This window comes from Leiobunum rupestre, chromosome 1, assembly GCF_980474605.1.
Source record: "Leiobunum rupestre chromosome 1, qqLeiRupe1.1.hap1, whole genome shotgun sequence".
NCBI lineage: Eukaryota > Metazoa > Arthropoda > Arachnida > Opiliones > Sclerosomatidae > Leiobunum > Leiobunum rupestre.
Window position 1 is genome coordinate 33182376 of NC_143384.1, and position 19122 is coordinate 33201497.

The window sequence follows — 19122 nt, forward strand, 5'->3', positions numbered from 1 at the left end:
GAATAAACGCGAAAATTTCTTAAGCCTCGACGGAGTCAATAAGGCGCGAAACTTAACGCCATCTGTGAATCCAAATAGGATTTAAAATATTTGCTTTCCTTTTTCCACGTTTTTCTTATAACCCCAAAATTATTTTTATTAAAAACCCAAAAATTAATAAATAAGAAAAACTATAATCTTACAATATTCATTTCCATTGCTTTTATTTCAAACCAACCTATTTTCAACGCGTTTTTGGGGGATATTTAAAGCCGGGTGAGCTTCCGTAGGATAAAACATCCATTACAATGTTTGGACTTGTAGGAGTTGTCCCAGAAACATCTTGGATAAAATCGTCTTCGTCCTAATTTAAATGAAATGAAAAAAGAACAAGATCTAACGAAATTTATGGACCATAAAATTTATTTAGACAAAATGAAATATTTATTTACCGCTTCAATATCTTCATCTTCTTCACTTTCTAAAGCTCCGCTATAGATCCTATATAAAGGAGTAATTTTGGAACCAGAGCTAAGGAACAAAAACCGAATATTAATTAGCAAATTTTTAGTTACAAAACAAAATAAATTTTAATACTTTTTGAGTAAATAAGGGTCAAACGGGAAAAACGTTTCCAGAGCTTCAAAGCTAGAAACTCCAGCTGATAAACTGGAAACTTCAATTGCGACGGGAATACCCATTCGATTGTTCTTCTCGATTATCGTATAACAATACGCAAATTGATAGTTTTTGGCTACGCTGGCAAAGTTCGTAACTACCGATGTTAAACACATTTTTAGAGGATTTAAACTACACGTCACTAAACGGTCCAAGTTCAGGCTTTGTAGAAACGATAGACCTTTTGAAATAAATTAATTACTCATATGAACAGAACAATAATGAAGTAGAGCTTACCATCTTTAGTTTCAATTAGTTCCTTGTGTCTAAAGGCAACCACATAGAAAACTATTTGAGAAACAGAGTAAAATGCTCCATGGAAGCCCGTACTGGGGATGTTTTTGCTACTATCAGTGATATTGCTAATATAGCTGTTTAGCCAGTTGTTCATTAGGTTAAGCAATCTTTCACTACTCTAAAAATTAAAATAGACAATTTTACTAATTTTGATATATTTGTAAGAGGTACTAAAAATAGCCAAAGCTTTTAAAATAGGCATTCTCATTAAAAATAGATTTTCAGTCTACAAAACGGTACTCAAATTAGACAAAACACATACAATAGGTGTTTCTATGAAATACGGGAGATCATGTGACAATGTTCTGTCTACATCACTTAGCTGTAGCTCTTTAAGATAGAGACTACGTGTTGTGGACGCAAGACGCTTCAGAATCTGAAACCAGTGAGCAAGTAAAGCACTGCGGTCATGAGATGCTTTGGAATCTGAAACCAGCGTGCAAGTAAAGCACTGAGGTTGCAAGACGCTTTGGAATCTGAAACCAGACTGCAAAACTCGAGTGCAAGTAAAGCACTTAAATAACTTGCACTCATAACGCAGATAAACATTTTGTACTCCTAATTTTTATTGATTTATTTTATAGAAACACCTATTAGGCACAGCTAGCTACAACGGAAAGGTAACAAAAAAGCGAGATTAAAAATGAAGTTTTAAACTTACTGAATATTTATGAAGGCAGCTCGGCAGATAAAACTACCCAAATAACAAACAGAAACCTGACGCAAGATTGTCGCAATGTTGGGATTTTGAACTTTTTTCCATAAATAATCAATAAAACCTTCAAATAAATGCTGTAATAAAGATTAATTATAATTAGCACCCTATTTAAAATAATTAAAATGAAAAATCGTATAAAATATTTCTTACATGTCGAAAACTACAAATGTAAAACATGAAAAACTGAACATGAGCACATGCATGTGTGGGTAAAACAACATTATCAAATATCGTCAGTAATTCCTTATACAGTTTTTTCGTAGCTTCCCAGTCCAAATCACATTTATTCGCCGCATCTCGCCAACAAACAGAATCTATGTACTCAAATAAATCATTGAGAACGCAGTCTAGGTTCCTGGCAAGAGGATGTTTCATTTCAGAAGGCTTTTCCTCTATCGTATCGTCAGTTTCCATTTTGAAAATGGATTCAGATTTCTCTTTGTCTTCGAGATCTTCCTCTTCATCCGATAGTTCAGCGTCTTCTATGTCAGCTTTTGAGCAATGACTCTACAAATAATAGGGAGTTAAAATGTAATTTAAGACAACAGGTCCGCTAACACTTACATCTAAATTGATCATTTTCGTCACGATTAGTTCCAAAATCGACTTTCGTAATGTAGGTGCATATTTTGTTATCTCTAATAAATTATACACATAGCATCGATGGTGAAATGAGGTTTTCTTCATGTATGGAAAACAATCGGATAAAAGCAAAGGTAACTGCATTGAAGTCCTACAAAAAAATTATCATTTCAATATTTATAAAACCAAAAATATAAGTAAACTTACGATGGAATAAGCTTCAAAATACTTTTTAACAGATTATGTAACTTCTCAAGCCGGAACTGTGATAAATTAGGTTTCTCATCATTTTTAGGAATTTCTATTAATATAAAACATTTAGTGTCAATACATATTTTGTAACTTAACCAGTAAAATTTACATGTACCAGGTATAAAGTTTCTCAAAATCATCTTTAAAACTGCTCTGGTATGATTCGTAAACGCAGTCATCAAATTAAGCATAAGATCACAATATGAATTAACTACACTATCACTCTTTTCCATCCACTTCAATTCAAGTAAAATATCAAAAAGTCGTTCATTTTTTTTATTGAATGTAGCTACATTTTGACTAAGTTGATCAAGCCATTTAACGAGAACATCATCCTAAAAATGCATAAAGTTTGGGTTTATAACATATGCTATGCTAAGCATGTTTGTTCCAAAGTTTACCTCAATATCAGGGCTACGTAACGCCAACAGTTTTGCATTTGCATCCATTACACTTTGTACATTATCTGTTCGGACGATACGAGGAGGAATATTATACTGTACTACGTTTTTCAAATTAAATCTGACTTTTAAGACGGGCGTATCTTCTTTGCCCTTACGGTCAAGTGGCCAGCGATTACTGATGGCTTGTTTTGACGTGGAAGATACGTCACCCAAATTGTTAGGCCTTCCACTAAAATGGTTCTGTTTGGTTTTTAGAATTGATTTGGAATCTGAAGGCATTTTACATGATTATTTCAAACTAAGATACTGTTCGTAATATCAGACACTAAGAAATAGCGACTAGAATACAAATTTAAAGTGATTTAACAAATTTGGCGATACGAATTCTTCACAGGTCACAACGTGGTTGTACCGTTTTAAATTAAGCCTTTGATCGTAAGTCGTTACGTAATCCCTACCGTGGCTATTTCTACCAAATTCAAGTGAAAATAGCCAATTTCATAATTCATTTGATGTAGCTTATCGATGCTATCCAAAGACAACAGTGAAGACTTTCACCAAACCTGGGGCTGTAGTATATATTATCGCCGTTGCATTTTCTAGGAATTATTTAAACGCGGGAAATTTAATTTTTTTGTAACAGAAAAGGCTATCAGAAATTTAAAATCTCCTGGATTAAACAACCAGGGGCGGCTGAAGGGCCGGGCAACCCGGGCAACTGCCCGGGGCGCCGGTTTCAGAGGGGCGCCGAAATTGAGTTGAGCGCCTTTTTGGTTTACCAAGAATTGGATTTGTTTATAAAAATTTTAATGAACGCATAACATAATTTGAAAAATATTTAGCTAATAAGAAATACAAATCGTTTTCCCAACCAAAATGTCCACCATCATCGATGAACGTTTTTTCGCTACTATTTTCTTTACAATAGTAAATAAACCATAAAATTTCAGTGCATAGTTCTGACGGATAAAGCATTTTCCTGGTATTTTCATTATAAACCAGGGTATTTAATATGAAGAAGAAAAAGTGGTTGGGCGATACTACAAGAATAGAAGGAAGCCCAAAGTAATACATTTCTTGAGTTCGGGTTTGCTCAACAAAGGGTTAAAAACCCATCATGTCGAGACAGGGAAGCATTACTCGTACAGGTCCAAGAACGAGAAAAGTACCTTCGGCAATTACACGCGACTCGGAATGTCCTTCAGGTGTTCCAGAAGGGAATTCCACTCCTGGACGGAGGAGGGGAGAAACGAATGTTTCCGAACGGCAAGTCGGAAACCCGGGAGGACCATGGAGGCTACACGATTTCCTCGGGGGAGGCGATGCCAACCCAAAATGACCATCGAAAGTGTAGAAATGGCAGCAGAAGCACGATGCACGACACTGTTGATAATGACAAGCCTCTTCAGACGGCGGCGCGCAGTCAGGGTGTTCCACTTATAGTTATGAAGGTACTCCACGCGAAGTGGAGGGCTCGGCGCTGGATTTTTATTACTGCGTGGACTCCACCCGTTGTCGAAGGAGACCAAACAGCTGAGCAATATTCCAGGACCGGGAATACATAGGTTTTGACACCGAGTGACCTCGTGGCAAAAGAGCAGTGGGAAAGGTGACGTCGAATGAACCCAAGCGCTCTCGCAGCCTGTTTGACGACCCGGGTGATGTGCGTAGTCCACTCGAGGGTATCAGTGAGGGTCACCCCAAGATACTTTTGGGATGTGACCAAACAGAGGTCGACATCTTGAAGAGTATATTTAGCATCATGCGCTAGCTGGCCCACCCTGAAAAGGGAAAGGACAGAGCATTTGGCTGTGTTAAGTGGGAGAAGCCACTGGTCACTCCACTTGCTAATAGTATCTAGGTCAGATTGTAGAGTGTTACTGTCCTGAGACGAGAAGGTCGTCCTGGAGAGGGCTACATCATCCGCAAAGACATACATCTTAGAGACGACGTTGTCTCCAATGTCATTGATGTAGATTATGAAGAAGAGAGGTCCCATGACCGAGCCATGTGGGACCCCAGACGATGCTGGGGGCCAATTGGAAGTGGCACCGGGCAGAACAATCCGAAACTCCCTATTTTCAAAGTAAGCAGAGAGCCAGTTTAGCGTGCGACCCCGGACCCCATAAGAGTGGAGCTTTGCCTTGTGGGGGACCGAATCAAATGCTTTGCGGAAGTCAAGGACACGGCCAGCCTGCTCAAGCATAGGAGCTGGGTTTCGGTGCTGAAGCCACTCCTGAAGCCCTGCTGGAACGGGTTCATCAGATTGTGCTGGATGAAATGCGTAGAAATGGCAGACACACAGACATGCTCATCGGCTTTCAGAATAATTGGGCCGTACTCAGTAGTATCGGATTTATCTCCACCCTTAGGTATCGGCGTGACGTTAGCGAGACTCCAATAACACGGAATAGCATTGGCGTCATAAGACAGCTGGAAGATGGTCGTAGGCGGAGCCGCTAATGCATCGCCGAACTGGCGCAATACAATTGACTGGATGCCGTCAGGGCCAGGGCCTTTATTCGGTTTGACTTTGGTCAACAGCTGGTGTATTCCTTTGACTGAGAAGATGAGGTGCAAGAGGCGCCAAGAGCGGAACTACGGCTACAACATACGCCGGAAAAGTACACCGGAATACCTTCCGTTGTACACCAGGAGATTGGCTTTGTCTACTGCTGTGGTGAACGTCGTTCCAGAGCTGGAGAGATCGGGATCTCCCGCTGACTTTGCCTTCTTGGAGACTAGCTGATAGAACTTTTTCCTGTGGGTGGTGATATCCGACGCTACTTTGTCAACATGACTGAAGGCTTGTACATTAGCAGCCGAAGGGTACTTCCGGGAGCGGTTGTACCTACGCTTTGTGATGCGTATCAGACGTCTGAGGGAAGAGCCTACCCACGGGAAATTATGCCTGGAGGATAGATGCTATGTGGGAACATGGTCCGTCACCACTTGCCTGACGGCCGAGGTGAAAATGCTCCGCGTCTCTTCAATAGAAGAGGCATTGAGGAGGTGGATATCAGTGAACGAGCATGCCATGGACGCGAAGTCGACGTTGTTGAAGTCAGGAATCGATCTAGGAGGATTCCTGGGTAGGGGGTGGACCCCACGAATATTGAGCAGGAGAAAATCATGGTCACTGATGCCCGGAAGATGGGAGACAGTTTCAAGAATGTTGTCATCGGAAACCAGAACCAGGTCAAGGATGTTGGCAGTTGAATCCCTGGTGGGCTCAGCGACACGCTGGCTGAGGTGAGAGGCCAGGAGAGGATGAAGAAAGCTCGTTGCCACTGACGAGGAACTTGTCTGCATAACCCAGTCAATACTGGGAAAGTTAAAGTTGCCGGTGATGATGAGATCGGCAAGACATTGAAGTAGGGAATTAAGTCTCTTGGTGAACGTGAAGGTGGCCATCGGTGGCCGATAAATGTATCAGAGACGAAGACATGAGGAGCCGATGGTCACCCGGTGTAGGCCTTAAAAAATCCCGCAAAATAGTGTTTTGATTTAGTTGTTAAAGCAATTAATGTAAGGAATAAAATAATTAAGTTTACTAAGAACAACCCTTGAGTTAAAAATTAAAATATTCATTATTTTTATCTTTAACTCGGGGGTTCTTTGTAAACTTAATTCTTTTATTTAACATATATTAACCATGATACTATTCAGTATGGACATTATAATTAATGTACTTAAGTTATACTAGTCTTGCCACCTTACGTAGTGTTTCAAGCTCCAAGTAAAACGACCATGTACCATAAAAAAGTTATTAAATATGTTTACACAAAGTATTTAAAAAGTGATCAAAGGGATTATTTATTGTTATGAAAACGGTAAATTTATAACATCGACATGGTAAGGTTTTTTACGGGGGGGGGGGGTAGTTTAATTTAGTTTCAAAATAAGAGGGGCGCCAAAAATCCCCGTTGCCCGGGTGAAAAAAAATTCTTGAGCCGGCCCTGTAAACAACTCCAGCAAAGGGAGAAAGTCTTCACCATAGAAATCTTATACTCCACGGTCAGTGTTGGGTAGTATCAGGAAACTATAGATGTATACACTTGGAAGTTGGAAGGTTCCATTGGGACGGTGCTACCATGGATTAAACACTACCCATGTAGCACGGCGACGGCTTACCGACGATGTCGGCCCATGGTTGGCCCGTGGTCCCGACCATTGTAGTTGGCATTGCGGACATTTGACGGTCGAAATGTCCGCCTAAAATATCGTCGGCTCAACGGATATTTCTTAACGGCTCTTCGACTTTAAAACTTGGTACCTGCCAACTCTAAAACAGCATGACGGCGGTTTATTTACGGTATCGGCCCATGGTTGGGCCATGGTCCCGACCATTGTAGTTGGCGTTGCGGACATTTGAGGGTCGAAATGTCCGCCTAAAATATCGTCGGCCCAACAGATATTCCTTGATGGTTCTTCGACTTTAAAACTTAGTACTTGCCAACTCTAAAACTATTGAAGAATCATAGCAAAGTAGGGTCGGGCCGACGTCGACGCATAATAAAATATGTATTTTCAACATAATTTTTATGTGTTTTATCCTAATTGAGGCATTTAAATTGCCGATAGATTAACTCTTGAATCTATCGTTGAAAAGACCCCATATTTCAAACTTCTATACCAGAAGTTAATTAAATTTAGGATCTTTGTGAACTGTACTTGTTTCAAAACAATTCCTCTACCCCCATGTGACCTATGCCAGAGGGGACTTATTATAAAATAATAAATATTTCGACTGTCTATTTGAACTCTTTCTTAGTAGTAGACGTCATACCAGAAGTTAATTAAAAATTATTTACGTTTTTGTTTTATTAAAGCTTAATATTTCCTAGTTTTGTGCGACGTAAGGGCAAATATAAAGACGTACACAGTTGGCAATTGGTCGGCTAGTATACAACAGATAGTTCAGATTTTGACCTCAAAAAGTACATTCGACCAACTGTTATTTAAAGATGCTAAGTAAATTTTCATTAAACTTATAGTCAGATTAGATACAGTACGGAGTCGCGATTTAAAGGCCAGTCGACGTCCTGCCAAAATAAAATGCGCTAGGACATTTTGACGGTAAAAATAATGTTGGCCGATCATGGGCCGACCGTCAGCCGACTTCGACATTGAAGTACATTAGCCGACTTAATTTGTACTTTATAATTAATTTTAAATATTAACAAAAAATATTTTTTATGCCGACGTTAATTGAAATCTGTATTCTTTGCGACGCGACTTGTTACCGACTTTATGCCATCCATTTGGATGGCATGGGGGAGTCGGCATTCATATTAAAAATCAAGTAGGCAACGTGAAAAAGTACAGACGGATTTGGCAACCTATAAACTTGCTAATTTTCAAAATATTCGATTTCAAAATCCTAAGTGTCGGCTTGCCAACGAAAAAAAAAGCGTAGGCGCCGTGCCCAAAACAAAGACGGTTTGACCAACCATAAAACATCCTACTTTTCGGCTAAATAGTGAGAGTCGTTTTGGCCAACATTAAAACTACACTAAATTATATCAGAGAGGGTAAAGTCGCTTCGCTACTGTGAGGCGTCTCTCGTTCAAAAATCCGTATTTATTTTTTTCCGCGAAAATGCCCATAGGATCCGAACGTTTGATGGCGCTGCAAGAGTCTCTGCCAGTCCTAGCGCGCGATTCAATATTCAGTTTAGGACGACGCAAAAATTGATTAGTTGGTAATTTACATTTTAATTAGTTTATAAATGGTATAAATATGCCTGGACCATTTTGTTCCGCCGTAAATTGTTCAAATACGAAAAATAAGAATTCTCGATTATCATTTTTCAAGTTTCCAAGGGAAAAAGAACGGCGAATACGCGTTTTTTACATAGGTTTATTCTTACTTTAACTTTCTTATTGAAATTTCAGTTCCCTATCATGGTTGAATAATGTAAAAAATGAGAAACTGACAAATAAAACAACGGAATACCTACACTTTAACCACAGGCTTGGCTCTAATCATTTCACTGACAATAGTTTTATGAATATTAAAACTAAAAATAGTCTAATACCATCAGCTGTGCCAACAATATTTTATGAACACTACTCATTTTCCAGTACAGTTAGTGAAGGTAAAGAAAAACATCTAAGTGCTCTTAATGTTGTTTAAAAAATTTACTGACAGTTAATATACTAAAATGCATAGCATATCCATACGCGACATATGAACATGGGTTGGAAGAAAGCGCGTTGGTCAAAAACGCATCACAACCAGTTTCTGAGGAAAACACATTGAATGTTCTAGATGAACATAATTACTCTTTGTCCAACAGTATTTCATGCGAAAATTCCGAAAATGGTAATTTAAATTTGAAACTGTCTATCTCAATAAAAAATAATTTTAAAAAATTACATTACTTTAGTTGTTAATCACAATGGTAAAAGAACTTTAGATTTAAACACGCAATTGTCACCATCTTCTAAACACATTCGAAGAGAGCACTTAAAAAACCCATGTTCAAAATAAAGACAGTGTATATGGTGATATAAATTTATTTATCTTCAATGCAATTACTTGTTAACATATTTTAAATTATTACATCAGTATTAACAGATGTAGGAGCAGAAGCTGAAGTGGGTTTAACAGAAAAAAAAGCAAAGCGAAAATAAAGCTGTCCAAGTTACAGGGCTGAAATCAAAACAAGAGTTAAGAATGCAAAAAACCATTAATAGGCATAAATAAAAAATTCAAAGAATGCAACATAAATTGAAAAGCTTAAAAAAAAACTAGTGAACAGTGCTACAGTTTGTGATGTTTCTAATGCCACAAGATTTTTATCTAGTTTTGGTAAAGAACTTTTTGATTCAGAGTTGAAACTGAGACAGAGAAGTAAAAAAGGAAGAAGGTACTCAACTATGCTGAAGAAATGGGCGCTTTCCCTTTTCTACCACAGCCCCCAAGCATATAGAATGTGGCAAGCAGTTTTATGTCTCCCGACAAAACGAACTTTGGAGAAATGGTTAGCATGAATGAAAATTGCTCCGGGTTTTGATCACAAAACCTTAGAGGCCTTAAAAATGAAGTTTCAAAATAGAAAAAGTAGTGAAAAAGTAGTGATAGTTTCCTTTGATGAAATGAGTATAAAAGAAAAACTCACCTATGACCATGAAAATGACATCATTGAAGGTTTCGTAGATTATGGGTCCTATGGAAGGTCGAAGCAATACGCTAATCAGACCCTTGTCTTTATGGCTAAAGGCATAAAGCTCAAATGGAAGCAACCAATTGGGTACTTCCTCACCAAAGATGCGTGCCCTGGTCAAACTTTGGAACTTTTGCTTAAAGAATGCATATCACACCTAAAAAATATTGGACTCATTGTCAAAGCTGTAGTATGCGACCAAGGAACAGGAAACCAAAATCTGTTTAAAAATTTGGGTGTCACTGTGGAAAAGCCTTACATTGAAATTGATAATGAGAAAATTTATTTCTTCTTTGATCCTCCACATCTTTTGAAAAGTGCTCGAAATAATTTCAAAAAATATCCAATTATGGTGGAGGGAAATGTGGTTTCATGGAGAGATCTAGAGATAATTTTTGACTTGGATCAAGAAATAGGAAAGTTTCGAAGTGCACACAAATTGAAACAAAAACACATTAAATTACCAGCATTCTCTAATATGAAAGTTAGTCTAGCAGCCCAAGTATTTAGTAGAAGCGTTGCTAACTGTATCCAAACTGCTTGCTCATTGGGGTTGTGAGAATTAACGCTACAAAGCACGTACACCGTAGAGTTCCTCTTACATATGAATGATTTATTTGATTTGTTCAATAGCAGGACCCTCAACCTTGAAACCCTGTGTAAGAGAGCAATGAGCGAGACAACAATTCATGTACAAATGTTGAAGGATAAATTGGAATGGTTCAATACATGGAAACCACAAAACTGCAGATACATAACCCTGCCATGCATCGAAGGGTGGAAACTTTCGATTCAATCTTTGTTACTCCTGTGGAAAGATTTAAAAGAAAATTATGGTTTTACGTTTTTATTAACTGGAAGAATAAGCCAAGATTTTGTTGAAAATTACTTGGGTTCCATAAGACAAAAAGGAAGTAACAGGGATCACCCAAACCCTCAACAATTTCGAGCTGCATCTGTAAACCACCTTTTAAAACCATCTGATTCTAATTGCATTGATGACTTAGACGAGTTCATTTTGAATATTGATTCCTTTAAATCACCAGCCCCTGGGCCAGATGAAGACATACTTACGGACAATGAAAACCAAAATGTTTTGCAAGGCCAACAACAATGCACTGATGAGGACTTGGAAATATGCAATTCAATTGAGAGTCCAAATCTACTTAAACAAAATGTCCTTAGCTATATATCAGGATATTTAATCCATCGCTGTTTTTCAAACCACCAATGCTCCTCTTGCCTCAACCAACTCAAAAAGAACGATCCAATTATTGATCCTACAAATGTGCTCTCCTTCTTCAAGTCTATCAAAACAACAAAGAACTCTTCTTTTGGTAGCCTTATAGTACCTACTGACAATTTTTGAAAGTTTATTACTGAAACAAATGAGGTATTTGATACTAGCTTTAAACTACTATCTCACATGACAAATGTCAAAGAGCGTATGGAAAGATTTATTACACGTCGAATTGACAAGACTTGGTTTCAAGCTTCAATAGATTCAACATGTCCGACTGTATTTCAAAACATGATAAGTTTCTTCGTTGAGTTTTGCATACACAGTGCCCTGGAAAAACAAGATCTCGATCATGAATACAAAAAGACACAGAAAAGACTGGACAGGAAATTGATGAAGATACAGCACTAAACACATACCTCATATTCGTCTTTTTTTAACTACTTCGAAGCTTTATCTTATATATTTATTTCTTATTTATTTTCATTAAGTTATTTGATCTAATTTCATTTCAAATATATTAATTTCTATTGTTATTGTTGTTAGGCCTTGGCTATTTATGTTTCCCATTATTTTAGGCTGTTAAAAAGAATTGACACTTCAATATTAAAATATAATAATATTTAAAAATAATTAGTTGTACTTACTTCCGTCATAAATTCACATGAATCAACCATTTCACATTTTATTTAACCCTTTTAGTATTATAAATAAGAAAATAATCGGTGCCATATTCCGGATGTAACAAAAATCTTCTAAAAAAAATTAACTAACGACACCCTGTAGCACCTGGTAGTGGGATCCTGAACTTCATTTGTAATTTCTTCTATTCGCGCGTGCGTCAAAAACTGGTAACGAAATTTTAACATTGCGGGAATAGGAAGAGACGCCTCTCAGTAGCGAAGCGACTTTACCCTCTCTGATTATATGTTCGTTAATAAGTTAAAAACGTCAACCCCCAAAATTTCAGGTTGGCTCTTAGTCGGATAAAATGACCGGTGTCCGACCATCGGCCAACTGTAAATTGGAAGATTTGTGCTACATGGGTAGTAATCCATGGTGATACGAAAGCGCATCGAGAAAAAGGCGTGGCTTAACTACATCAAGTGTAAGACGTAACACGACATTTCAAAAACATTGGCTCGAGGTTTGACGCGAGGGGTAAGACACTTAGGATTTTTGTGTACACCGGGAGTTCGAACTCTGCAGAGTTCTCGAGAGTTGACGAGAGTTCGTGAGAGTTCACGAGAGTTCACGAGAGTTCGTGAGAGTTCCTGAGAGTTCTCTAGAGTTCTTGAGAGTTCTTGAGAGTTCAAGGTTGAGTTCCAGAGAGTTCATTGGTGAGTTCTCGAGAGTTCCGAAGAGTTCTCGAGAGTTCGGGAGAGTTCACGAGAGTTCCTGAGAGTTCTCTAGAGTTCTTGAGAGTTCTTGAGAGTTCAAGGGTGAGTTCCAGAGAGTCCATTGGTGAGTTCTCGAGAGTTCCGAAGAGTTCTCGAGAGTTCGGAAGAGTTCTCAAGAGTTCTTGAGAGTTCAAGGGTGAGTTCCAGAGAGCTCATTGGTGAGTTCGGGAGAGTTTTCGAGAGTTTGAGGGAGTTCGCGGGAGTTCGAGGAGAGTTCTTGAGAGTTCGTGGGAGTTCGAGGAGAGTTCGTGAGAGTTCGTGGGAGTTCTTGAGAGTTCTCTAGAGTTCAGGGGAGTTCATAAGAGTTCCAATAGCAAATGTACACCTGAGTTCTTGAGTGTCTTACCCCTCGGTTTGACGCGAAAAGAATGCGTCGTAATGGTAACAAATAGGCTATCTTCCCGCACAAAAAGGCTTATTAAAAACCTCAATTTGTTATCGTACTTAATATTTTAAAGTAATTATAATGTTCTTCGCGAAAGAAGTGTAGTGATACCTAATTTCAGGTATTTGTATGGTTATAAAAGAGATAATCAGGTAAGCTAATAATATAATAACCATGACTAGGCTTAAAAACGAGTTTTCGTCGAATTACGGTTGCGAGGCTCGAGAGTTTTTCTTGTGAGTTTTCCCGGAATTCGACGTAGGCTTTAAAGAGATGCAAAACGGTTTGGTATTTACAAGTGCTAAAATGGTCAAAAGTTGCGCGTTTTCGCACAAACGTATCTTTTCATAGGTAGGAGTAGTTTTAAATATTTTATGTTATTATTTATAGGCCTCTAATTGTTTTAAACTATAGGTTTCCCTTCCCAAAACCCGAAACACTCTCAAAATGGATTAGCGCCGTCAAACGTGATAACTGGCATCCATCAGAGAACGATTTTGTTTGTATAGTGACCATTTTTTAAACGCGAATATAGAAATATTCAATGATACCGAGACTGGTACCCAACGCAGTTCCAACTGATAATTTATTTCATGTTGAAGTAGAATCTTCAAAGGATATCTCTCAAACTACGGGCATATACAAGGTTGGTAAAATACTGCGTATAATAATAAGCTTAGCTCTTTCGACGGGGTCTGTAGAGAAGCGCTTCAGCGGGTACGTTGGGGGGCTTGACAACTACCGGCCCTCCTTCAATGACGTCGCTGGTTGACAGGAAACCCGAAACAAGCCGTGGGAGGTTAGTAGAGCGCGAAGAGAGAGAGAGGCTAGAGAAATCAGTCGAATTCCTAAAAAAGGAAACCAGAAAAAATGCGGTATAGAAGATAAATACGTGCCGTCGATTTCGCTTCAATTTTACACTTGTTTTGGCACTTCATATAAATTTCTGTAAGTATTATATTATTATAAACCCAGAACTTTTATAAGCTTATAGCATAGGGCCTAGGCCTAATATTATTATAAATTAATAGTGAAATTGTAAAAGTGATAGTTTTAAGGTAAAGTTGGAAAGGAAATTAAGATTTAAATTTTTATCAATAACCTAACTATTGAACGTATGCCATTATTTTCAAAATATCCAAGAGAGATTGTTTTTTGTTATTTAAAATAGAGAACTAGAATTAAATATTTAAATTCAGAGTATTATTGAGGCCCAAGACAGGAAAAAAGATAAGAAAACTAAAAAATTAAGTAGTTAAGTTTAAAAAATAATCTGCCTTTTTGTTCAGTTGACAGATTTAAACGGAACAATATAATCCTTTTTAAATGAATTTCAAAATGTGCCTTTTCAATATTAAAATGTTCTTATTTTTTATTTTAATAACAGTTTTATTAAAAAATATAGTTCTTTCTTCTGACCACGTCCGACCACAATAATTGAAAAACCTAAAAATAATTCCAACGTATTTATATTCTTCACATTCTCCCAAGATTATGCAATTTCACCACATTTTTGCACAGATTTTTTTTACCCATGACAGACAAACTACACGGTACTTATAAGACACCCTACTCTCCGTGTCTACGGGAAAACCGTCAACCAGCTACGTCACTCGCGCGGTAGAAAACTGAAAGAGAGCTAGCGAGTTTTCTCAAAAGGAACGCCGGGCAAAAACGCGAATGCGCTCCCCTTGGGGCATATATATCACTGACTGAGTCGGTTGACTTGTTTCTCGTTCTCGGCTTTTCTATACCTCTGCGGTTATTAGGTGAATATTTTACGTTTATTTGTGGGATTCTAATTCAGTTTTTAACGCTCTTTCGGCTCGTGATCTTTGTTTCGGGTGATTATGGTTTTTTGTTTGATTTTCGGCCTTTTAAAAGTAAGTTTTCATCGCAGAGCTAGGCCTTGCTCTCCGCGTGGTGTTTTTTCTCTCTCTCTCGTTCATGATGCCGGCGAAAAAATCTAAAAAACCGGTCCCGTGTTGCCTGCTTCTGCGGATTCGGTTCCAAGAAATAGGCCTTTCTATAAAGTCATTACGCTTGCCGAACTTGTTTTTATGTATTGCTATCGTCACGAGATACGTAGGAGTTCAGTTCAGTTTTGAAGGTTAGTTCTTTTTAAAAAGGGTGACTCGTCGAATTTTCATAGTGACAACGTGTACGAGGGGGTCGTCAAAGACTCACGTTTTCATTGGCTTTGTTCGTCTTGTAACCCCTTTTTGAGGCTCTCCATTCAAGCTGTGCGGGCGAAGATTGCCGATTTAGAAAATAAACTTTCGGAGTTTGCCCTACCTCCTCTGGACCTTCATGAGTCAGTCAAAGCCTCGCTTTCCGATTTTGAAAACCGACTGCGGGTCTGCCAGGCGGCGCAAAGGGCCGACAGAGCGGACATCCGCTTGGCTGCCGACGAGCTTTCGCAGTTTGAAGGCCATTATAAGACGGCCTTTGAAAACCTCAAATCTGTCCAAGATACGCTCCATACAGCCTTTACCGCTCAATCTCACCACATGGACGGCCTGGACAAGGCTATTTTAACAAATGGTGAATCAGTAACTTTGCTCGCTTCTGAGGTGCACTCGCTCTCCTCCTCCCTTCGCGACAATTTTACAACCCTGGAAAATTCACTTGTAGAAAAACTGGTGGTTACGCGCCAGCCTCCCTCTCCCGCTGATTATGTCACCTCTGAAGACCTGGCTCGTGAATCCCGACGGCTCAATGCAGTGCCGTCTTTCCCATTGGGCAAATAGGGCACTGCCCTAGGGCCCCAAGATTCTGGAGGGCCCCATTTTCAACTTTTGTAAGGTGAAAAAGATGAATCTTACAAATATTGTTTTTCACATTTTTTAAATTGTAGTATTGTCTATTTACATTTTACAAATTTTTAAACTATCTAAAACATGTCTTTTCGTGATATAGACGGTGTAGACCGTCGCATTTTTTTATTTGAACCAATATTTGAAGATTCGGGCGACGATGGACTTTGCATTGGAGGTTAAAAGCCTAGTTTTTCTTCTGCCTGCCCCCCCTTTAAATTAGGCCAACATGTTCAGCGGTTGGCCTACCACCGGGGTATTTGTGCTCCAATAAGTTAATTTAAAGGGGGACAGGCAGAAAAAAACCTAGGCCTTTAAGAAATTGTCTGGAATTATTAGGGGCCCCGCGTATCGCTTTGCCCAGGGGCCCCCAATCACGTAAAGACGGCCCTGGCTCAATGCTGTCCTCTTTGGTGTGCCTGAGCAGCCTGGGGAGGAACATCGGATTCTTGACGAACTCCTTTCTTCGTGCGGCGTACAGACCACCGTTCCGTATCACAGGCTCGGGGTGGTTCCGTCTTCGGGTACTGGTGCCCGCCCTCGTCCGCTACTTATCACATTTCCACATATGGCGGGGTAAACGTTCCTTCCTCGGTCTTATAAAAAAGCGATGTTTGGAGGATTCGGCTTACCGTCTGGCTGCTCGTATTGACCAAACGCCACAGCAGTTGGCGAACTACCGTCGCGCTTGCGAAGAACTAAGCCATCGTTTGGCCAATGGCAAAACTCACCTCGCTATCCGCAACAATGTCGTGGTTTCTCTAGCGTATGACCAATTCGCAGCCTCGGGAAACGAGTCCCGGCCCGCAGGGCCACCTCCAGGACATGGGCTTCCTTATCCAGCTAATGGCGTCTACAAGCCGCTTCAGCACGGCGGCCCACATTCGCAAAATTATCTCCAGCCAAAAAACTCGGTCCCGCCGCGCTTTCGCCACTGACTTCGGTGTGGCCTACCTTGGTGCGCTCTCTCTCGCTGACATCCCATACTAATGATCTTGACAATAACAGTAACTGTTCTCAACCCTGACGCTCTGCCGTTTGTCCCCTATAGCTGTTCGACTGTGTTATCTTTACCGTCTCCTGATGATTTTTATCCTCAAAACTGTGCGCCTTGTGCTTTTACCTTTTTGGCAACAACTACTGGGTCTTTGCTTAGTAAAATCCTTGAACTGCGTGCGTTGGCCTGGGAACTGCTTCCTGACTGTATATGGACATATGTTCTGAATTATTCCACATTCCGGGTTATAATTCCTTTCGCTCCGATTGTGATTGGTCAAGAAGCGGGGGATGTGTTCTGTCTTTTCGTTCGCACCATGTGGCTACTCTTTATCACTCTCTAACTTCTCCAAACATTTTGGCTTGCCAACTTAAACTTGATAAAAAATTATTTATTGTGTTATGTTGCTATCGTAGCCCTTCGGCAACTCCTGAGTTCTTGAAGATCTTATTGGGGACGATGGAGAAAGCCTGCAAGTTAGCTGACCGTGTGCTTATTATGGAGGATTTTACCGCGCCTACGATAAACTGGGCTTCTTGTACCACAGGTAAGGGGGTTAGATCTGTTGAGAAAAGGCTCCTTGATACTGTGTCTTCCTTTCAACTAACTTTTAGACCTCGTTTTTACTTTTGATTGGGACCTTTCCCACCTTCCCTCCCTTGCGATCATGATGCTCTCACTTTTTCTTTCGACCTCCAGTGTTCCCTTCCCGTGCCCATTTCCCCGTCTACACGCTATGCCTATAGTCGTGGGGACTATGATCTATTCCTCGCTGTACTGCTTTCGAAGGATTGGTCAGCCGTCCTCGATGCCCCTACCTTTAGAGATGTGAGCCGGTAAATTTACCTCTGTAAATTTACCGGTAATGGTAAAATTACGGTAAATTTACCGAGTGGTTTTACCGGTAAATTTACCAATTATTTTCCTAAAGCAAAAAACACCCAAAAATATTTTGTTAAACTTCAAATAAAAGAAGAAACAATAACATTTTACATTGGACCAGAAAACCAAATCATTTTCCTGTTAAAGAGAGACGCCTGAATAGTCTCGAAAATGATTAGTCTCGAATATGAATAAACATGAAACTGATTAGCGTCGAAACTGACTTCCCTCGAATCTGACTTCCCTCGAATCGGAATAGTTTCGAAACTGAATTAACTCGAATCTGTTGGAAGGTAAACATTCCAGTCATTATAGGATTTTAATGGTGCTAAATTTATTCCCCGCAAATCATTATTTAAAGTTATGGTTACGTGAACGAAAAGTAAAATTCCGCGTGATTGCTACCATGACATAAGTTATAAATATAAACCGGCGACTTAAATGTTATAGATTATTTTATAACGCGAATATTCAAATAGAGACATGATTAAAATGTGCCACTTGAATATGCCAAACACACAAAAACCCAAATTTTCGAGGATCTATCAAAGATACATGTATAGGATAAAGCATAGATAATTTACGATGGACACGCAGCCGTGGGAAGAACAGAGAAGAGACGGCTAACAGAAGACCGATATTTTATGGATGTGCTACGTAATAGTGCCATCTATCCGTGACAAAATTTAGTTCTTGGAAAAATAACGAGATATATTACGCCTAATAATGTTGATTGCCTCAGAGTAACATTTTTTCTTTTTGCATCGCCAAATAATAAATTAAAGTTGTGTAATAAATCACTGCCGAAACTATACTTATTAATTTGCAAAACTGTGTCACTTAATTTATATGATATAGTATTTGTACAATTAGATGTGAGCTCACTATTGATTTAAACCTTAATTGGTTTACTCTACCCAAACCCAAAATACTTGATAAATGAATTCATTCTACAAACCGTGAAAACGTGAGTCCATCTAAAATTTGTAGCGATTACTTTAAAGAATGTGACAAACAATTTAGAAATGGCAAACGTTGCCTTATAAAGACAGCAATTCCTATCGAAGTTTTTTTAAATACCAAACAATTGATCAGGTATTCAATTAATTACTTAACCGGTAATTAAAAAATATAGCAAGTTGAAATACCAGAAGAAACTTGTTTCGCAATATCGTAGAGTTTTGATCACGGATCTTTACGCGTATGCCTAAGAATGGTATTGAGGACACTCATCAAGCAACCGCAAAACTCTTATTTTTGAATTACTAACAATAGGCGTTTAAATAAAAGATCATCCATCGCCGATTATAGAGTTTGTGCT

At 39.0% G+C, this 19122-nt stretch overlaps 2 protein-coding genes and 1 long non-coding RNA gene across 3 annotated transcripts; all 3 read right to left on the reverse strand.

Annotated features, from left to right (window-relative positions):
• Positions 1-186: 186 nt before the first annotated feature.
• Positions 187-3406, reverse strand: Tif-IA (RNA polymerase I-specific transcription initiation factor RRN3 homolog Tif-IA). The gene is given in 11 exon segments (XM_090164623.1): positions 187-343; positions 432-510; positions 577-838; positions 895-1052; positions 1055-1072; positions 1616-1746; positions 1823-2179; positions 2237-2405; positions 2462-2555; positions 2622-2841; positions 2908-3406. Coding segments are annotated over 11 exon segments (1890 nt in total). The 5' UTR covers positions 3190-3406; the 3' UTR covers positions 187-223.
• Positions 3204-6324, reverse strand: LOC149962172 (uncharacterized). The gene is made up of 5 exons (XM_090164411.1): positions 5867-6324; positions 5526-5761; positions 5054-5471; positions 4620-4985; positions 3204-3249 (listed from the first exon to the last, which is right to left on the reverse strand). Exons 1-5 carry the CDS (start codon positions 6322-6324, stop codon positions 3204-3206), a joined length of 1524 nt encoding a protein of 507 aa, XP_090020537.1.
• A 4977-nt stretch (positions 6325-11301) lies between these two features.
• Positions 11302-11813, reverse strand: LOC149962173 (uncharacterized). Its single transcript, XR_016478167.1, has 3 exons — positions 11741-11813; positions 11508-11651; positions 11302-11436 (listed from the first exon to the last, which is right to left on the reverse strand). It is a non-coding gene; the product is annotated as an uncharacterized LOC149962173 (long non-coding RNA).
• Between the last annotated feature and the right edge of the window lie 7309 nt (positions 11814-19122).